The sequence below is a fragment of the Brassica napus genome, unplaced genomic scaffold (genome assembly GCF_020379485.1).
Source record: "Brassica napus cultivar Da-Ae unplaced genomic scaffold, Da-Ae ScsIHWf_3084;HRSCAF=3898, whole genome shotgun sequence".
Taxonomy (NCBI): domain Eukaryota; kingdom Viridiplantae; phylum Streptophyta; class Magnoliopsida; order Brassicales; family Brassicaceae; genus Brassica; species Brassica napus.
This window is the reverse complement of record NW_026016320.1, coordinates 56,098-62,519: the sequence shown is the minus strand read 5'-3', so window position 1 is coordinate 62,519 and position 6,422 is coordinate 56,098. Positions and strand designations below refer to the sequence as shown.

Here is a 6,422-nt window from a genome sequence, read left to right as displayed (position 1 = left end):
AGATACCCTATTTCCATGAACTCCTATTGTTCTTTGTTTGAGGCCTTAAACACCCATATTTTGCCATTTTCTTTTTGCACGAAGAATGCAGAAAATATAACTACTGTTGTAATAGAAAAGAAAACTCCTCCCTCTGAGCTATCAACATGGGTGAGAAGATTCCATTCCTTACGTATATGTACGTACCCTCCAATCCAAAGATTCCCATATCCCAACAAAGACCCTGAAAAATACATCCATCTCCTGCCCCAATATATAAAACGGTAACATACACACAAGAAAATGAAAGCGTCTCCTTTATAACTCCAATACCCCGAAAACATAAACATACTCAACCCAATATCACAACACGATCATTTGCTAACAAAACTAGAATAAAAAAACGTGAGCTCTCTCTCCTTTCCACGCCACATATCCCTTCCAAAGATCCTTGGCTCCTTGAATTTGTATTTTTAAGAAAAACGAGCAGCAGTGATGCAATTCTAGAAAAAACGCCGAACTCCTCGACGTGCCAGATAAGCCTCCTTACATCAGCTCCAGCCAAAATGTGATTCCCCTTAAGGTCCGTTTCTATGATTAACTCTGTTTTCTGTGGTTGGTTTAATGAGACCAACCAGAGAACCCATTTCCCTGTTAACCACTCCAAGCCCCCAGTCCCTGTTAAGCCACCGCAAATCACCAATCTCCATATCTCCATCAAATCAAATCCATTATTGAATCCTCCATTTTCTTTATAATAGATTAGATTCCTTATACTTGAGTAATCAAAAATAATACCTGAGTAATCATGCGAATTCACCGGTATAATTGCCAATATCGAGATCCATTTCGCAGATGTCTTGATTTCCAAAAAATCCGTTTAAACCAATTTCCTGTACCCGATCCACAACATCGGAGATTTGAAGAAAATCCCCTGAATGAAATTCTTTTACTCCGCCCTTTATGATTCCTCTTTCCTAACACAACCCCGCCGTCAATTCCTGGATCCCATCGGTGAGAAGGCATCAAGAGCGTGAAACCCTAGATCGCCTATTCTATCGCCATCTCCCATCATACTATTAACTTTAAAAAATTGAAGGCAGAGGATATCCGAGCTGTATCTAAACTCACCATATCTACCCTCTTAACCTAGACTCTTCACCCATCTATATATATACTGGGTCTCAGTTCTAGACTTTTTTTTACTCTCTTGAGTTCATCACTGCAGACGAAACTGTAAGGTAAATATGATTTCATTACATAAATCGTATGAAAAATAAAACTGAATTTTATGCTTCTTTGTTTTTTTCAAGGGTGTAAAAATTCATCCAAGGTAAATATGTTTTCATTATATATATATATCGTATGTCAAGTAATGCCGAATCTTATACTACTTTGTTTTTTTAGGGTGTAAAAAATTCATGCATCATGCAAAAGAACTCAAATGTATATGAGGTACAGCTGGGAACTTACCAGAAGAGATTCAGTTGGGAACAATATATGGACCTTAACATCCTGTTCAAATTCATCTTCCTCAACTGGGTCATAGAAATCTTCATAGATCAAAAAGAAGAAGAGATATCAGATTTATTGTTGCATACTAAACACATATGTAAATGGTTTTCACTTTGGAAATTCAATCAAGTAGTGCTAACAGAGAAATTCAAGTAGTCGTAATAAAACAATAAAACTCACAAGGAAAGCAATAGTTGAACTTCCTAACACAAAATTAATATTTGCTTTATAGTGTATCTCAAAATTAATACTACGTAACTTAACTCAAAAATCTCTTTATAGCAAAATTAATACCACGTAAGAAGCTAAATTTTGATTCACCGAAAAAATACATTAAACTCAAAAGGAAAACATTATGTATGTTTATTTTCTTCTTTTCCCGGATTAATCTGTTTAGTACCAAATTTAGGCTTAGTCGTTTTATATTATCTGGAGCTTGGCCCACTTGTTTGAATTATACATTATTAACCACTTTTGATTAGCACAAATATGTACTAAGAACTAAAAATGTAAAATACGAATGATGTAAATAATAAATTAATATCACGTTGGATGAAAAAAGAATTAATAACACATTGTTATGAAAACAAAATTTATTTGCAAATTTGTTTATTGATAAATATTTGATATAGTTTTTATTCAAATGAAATCTAACAATACAAATATTTATATAAACTACTAGAATATATAAAACTACTATAGATTTCTGCTATAAAATCGTGTTGGTTTTAAAAACATACTAAACAAATAGTTTCAGTTCGTAAGTGTGTAAAGTATATACATTCAAAAATATAAAAAAAGTTCAAAAATATGAAAACGAAAGAAAATATCTGCGCGGACGCGCGGGTTATAATCTAGTTAAGTATTAAATACAAAACAATAATGGTGACCAAACAATAACATACAACAGAACAATTTCTATATATTATCAAAGTATTATAACATCAAAAGTATTATAACATCAGTACTATAAACGAAAACAGTACAATGAAAATAAAAGTAAACTAGCAACTAAAGGGTATAATACTATAATGTTATACCTCTGAGAACCAAGTCTGCTTTTATGGACTTGGTACCTTAAAACATGAACACATTTTCTTTTTTCGTAAATCTCTATATTACTTTGGGTGTCTACAACTTTAACCCAAAAAGAGCTCTGACTCTGAAACATAAAGATTAGGGCATGCTGCTATGTTCCAAAGTATGTCAATTGCAGTAAGCTTATGTAAGCATGATCAATCGTTTCTCGCTTGGCAACAAATTTAATGAACACAAGTTATATAATTTGAATTTTTTATGTCATCATATCATTTGAATATTTAAGAGAGAGAAATCCACAGTTTTCTTAAAACATTAGCATTGAATAGTGTTTTACAAAACTATTTCGACGTATCATCTTAATATAATTAGGTATTTTGTCCGCGCTTACGGACATAAACATATTATAATTACTTATTAATACAGTCATTATTAATTTAAAACTATAATGATAAATTATTATTTATTATTTTTTTAACCAATTATTATTAAAAACTATAATGATAAAAAATATAATGATAATATATATTTTAATTAATTTATATATTTTATTTATTAATGGTATAATCGATATTGAGAGTTTCTCAAACTTTGTTTAAAGTTTTTCAAACGAAAAATTTCTATTATCCTCCTCTTTATTAATTTTCATTTTAATTCATTATTTTATTGTTGAGACGTGAGATAGTCTTCAATATTCCACCGATTAGCATGCTTTTACTTTCTCGATATCCAGTGCCACTGCCAAGTGTTCTTTCACTCTCACGCTATATAAATGGGCCTTACCGGTTCTAATTTGGCTTAAGATGGGCCAAGCAGCTCTTAAGTCAACGCTAAGTCAATAGCCCAGAAAAAAAATGACTCTCATATATAAATAACTGTATAAACAAACACGTGGCTATTCTTAGTGCGCATTTTAGGTGTTTATTATAGCGCTTATCTTAGCAACGAGCGTAGAACGATAAGACGATTAGCCAGCGAGAAGGGCACAACCGCAATCGGAGATCGGAGACTAGCCGTTGAGAATGGCCGGAAGAGACCGTTATCTCCCGTCCTCCTCCTCCTTGAGAGTATCGGAATCTCAGCTCACCGAATCCGATATGAACCGTACTCGATCCGCCCTCCTCGAGGAGAAAATCGCAGCTCAGCACCGCGAGATCCAATCCATCCTGACGGACAACCAGAAGCTAGCATTAGCGCACCTCGGAGTCAAGGATCAGCTCAATTTAGCCAAGCGCGAGCTCGCTCGGCTCCTCGAAGCCGCCGCGGCCGTCAAGTCCGATACCGAAGCGAAGGTTCGCGAGGTTTACCAGAACTCGCTGAGGATGGAGGCGGAGGCTCGTGTGGTTAACGGAATCGGAGCTGAGCTTGATCAGGTTAGGTCGGACGTGCAGAGGCTAGCTGAAGATAGGCAGAAGCTAACGGCGGAGCTGGCGATGCTTAACGGGGAGATCGCTAAGGCTAAACCTAATTCGGATCGTGCCGTGGAGGTTAAGGCGGAGATTGAGAGTCTTAGAGAAGAAGTTAGTAAAGGAAGGTGAATACTTTAATTGAATTGAATAGAATTGAATCGCGTCTTGTTGTTTTTGGACTTAGTGATGAGTTTGGGGGTTGATGCAGAGCTGCTCTTGATCTGGAGAAGAAGACGCGAGCGAGTAATCTTCACCATGAGCGTGGTATGGAGAAGACTATTGATCACTTGAATCGTGAAATTGTGAAACTTGAGGAAGAGTTGGCTGACTTGGAGACCAAAGCTAAAGCAGCTGCTGAGGCAGCTCAAACCCCAAGTAATCTTTGTGTTTACTGATAAAGTTTGAACCTTTAGATTGCAACGTTTACCTGCAAAAACCAGCTTATGACTTTGTGTAACTTGTTGTTGTAAGGCCCTGGATTGGTGGCAAGTTATGGAAACTCAGATGATATTTATGGAAGCCAAGGTCACCAGTACCCTGAGGCCAATGGTTCTCACCAGGTACACTTATAAGATCTTGCTTGTTAAATATTAGCTTTACATAATCATCTGATAAGAATTCTTAGAGTTAATGGAAAACAAAGAGATTGGTCTAATCGGCTGTAATGATTGACGTTACCAAAGCCCTGATTGTCCTAGAGATGTGTCACTACCAACAAGCTAGTTCTTAGGAAGAGAGCTGTGTCCATAAGTATAGTAGATATTGGAATAATTATATCCATAGGTTCGTGAGAGTTGTTGGAAATTCATAATGGACTAAATACAATGCCTTTTTAAAAATCTTTTCTGCAACACTTGTCTGTTCTGCTAGCGGGTTAACATCGCTCAAAACACACTATTCAGGTACATGGATCCCTGGACTGTCTTCCTCAACAACCGGCTAACAATACACAACACTCTAGTGTACCGTGATAGAGCTAGCTGGCGGATTTGTGTTGTACAATAATTAAGCAGGTCTTAGGTTGTTCTTTCAATACCATGTGATCTTTTTTTCAAAGTTCTGTAGGATCAGTATTAAAACATTCTTTTTCAAAAAGTATAATATAGAATTCATGACTCTCCATCTACAGACCAATTGTTAAACCAAAATGTATTCAACATTGTTCAGAGGAAAAGTGATTTAAACTGTGGCCATATGATAATCTCAACAAGTATTGGGAAAATTTGCCCTTTTGAATGTGAAGGACGGGTGATATAAGATGGAGTCTCGTCTCTCTTTCCTCATAGCAAGACGATTTCTATGGCTGAGAGTGAGCAAAAGGGGAACAAGTCAGGTCTATCACTTTTTTGGGGGCTAGAAGGTTAGTCAGTAAAGCTTTTTGTATCTTCTAATTTTCTTGAATACCATCTCAGTTGAGCTTCGGTTACATACTTAATTTCTACTATGTTAATACGGGTCTTTGCCTTTTCCATCGATCTGGCTAGCTAGGTTTTGTCAGTTTTTATTTCTTCTAATTCTTTGATGAGTTTCATTAGTTTTCTGTATTAAAAAACCTGTTTCATTTTTGGTAAAACTTACGGGCGTTGACTCTATAGGCTTGTTCCCCTTTTGGTGTCTTAGTTAATGTTAAAGCTTAATGATACAAAGTAGTGTGTGGTAATGTTTATCCTTGACGGATCCAAATATGTTTTTGCAGGGAAATCAGGTAAGATTGTTAGTTTGTATCCGACCAGATATAAAGGGATCGATGAAGATGAGAATATGTATCTGAATAAAATCTCACTAGATCATATCAAATGCTACCATTTCAAAGCATTTGATATATTCATTCTGAAAGCACTTGGAAATGCATTTTGATATATCCCGAAGCACCTCGAGCTAAGTTATAATGGTGGTCATAACTTTGACCAATTCACTCGAAAATTACTTACAAAAAGACATATAAAAAGTACACGATAATGTTGCTAAGAAAAGTAAATGAAAATAGGGAAAATTGTTTTTTAGAGCAAAAAAAATGATAATTATGTCTTTTTAGACTAATCTCATATATTTTATATTCCATTAGGTTAATTATTTTTAAAATGACAATAATGCCCTTAAAATTATAATTTTTAGATCAAGCGGAATTGATTGATCCAAAATTACAAGGTCGAACGGATCGATCGATCATGATCATTATGCAGAAGAAAAAAAACGCGGAGCATATATTGATCGACCTGGTCTACTTCACTTGATCGACAAAAGTCGATTTCATACAGATCGACCAATCTCAAATTATAGACCGATCGATCCCGTGCCCAGGTAAGTATTCCAAATTGATTTTCTGGTTTTCTTCGGTTATATCTGGTTTGATTCTCACTTGATTTGAACCGACCACACACGATTTCAACTCTTTAAACTTGATTTCTTTGGGATGAAACCCATAATTTATCATCTCTTTCACGAACAAAGGGGGAAGAAATCAAAGTCTCAAGTTCATAA

General features: G+C 35.4%; 1 protein-coding gene and 1 long non-coding RNA gene across 6 annotated transcripts; one reads left to right on the top strand and one right to left on the bottom strand.

Annotated features, from left to right (window-relative positions):
• Positions 1 to 575: 575 nt before the first annotated feature.
• LOC125603071 lies at positions 576 to 1,202 on the bottom strand. Its single transcript, XR_007335218.1, has 2 exons — positions 778 to 1,202; positions 576 to 691 (listed from the first exon to the last, which is right to left on the bottom strand). It is a non-coding gene; the product is annotated as an uncharacterized LOC125603071 (long non-coding RNA).
• A 2,221-nt stretch (positions 1,203 to 3,423) lies between these two features.
• Positions 3,424 to 5,134, top strand: LOC125575066 (protein FLC EXPRESSOR-like). 5 transcript variants are annotated; one of them, XM_048774328.1, is made up of 5 exons: positions 3,424 to 4,066; positions 4,150 to 4,316; positions 4,413 to 4,501; positions 4,844 to 4,954; positions 5,109 to 5,134. In XM_048774328.1, exons 1-4 carry the CDS (start codon positions 3,555 to 3,557, stop codon positions 4,910 to 4,912), a joined length of 837 nt encoding a protein of 278 aa, XP_048630285.1. In that variant the 5' UTR covers positions 3,424 to 3,554; the 3' UTR covers positions 4,913 to 4,954; positions 5,109 to 5,134. The 5 variants fall into 5 exon arrangements, with proteins under 5 accessions (XP_048630285.1, XP_048630283.1, XP_048630284.1 ...); XM_048774326.1 differs by having other exon boundaries at positions 4,844 to 4,961; XM_048774327.1 differs by having other exon boundaries at positions 4,844 to 4,961; positions 5,071 to 5,134.
• The last annotated feature ends 1,288 nt before the right edge of the window (positions 5,135 to 6,422 follow it).

Coding starts and splice junctions, on each gene's coding strand:
- LOC125575066 (XM_048774329.1), top strand. CDS start 3,555: ATGGCCGGAAGAGACCGTTATCTCCCGTCCTCCTCCTCCTTGAGAGTA. Junction 4,067..4,149: donor GAAGAAGTTAGTAAAGGAAG/GTGAATACTTTA, acceptor GGGTTGATGCAG/AGCTGCTCTTGATCTGGAGA. Junction 4,317..4,412: donor TGAGGCAGCTCAAACCCCAA/GTAATCTTTGTG, acceptor TGTTGTTGTAAG/GCCCTGGATTGGTGGCAAGT.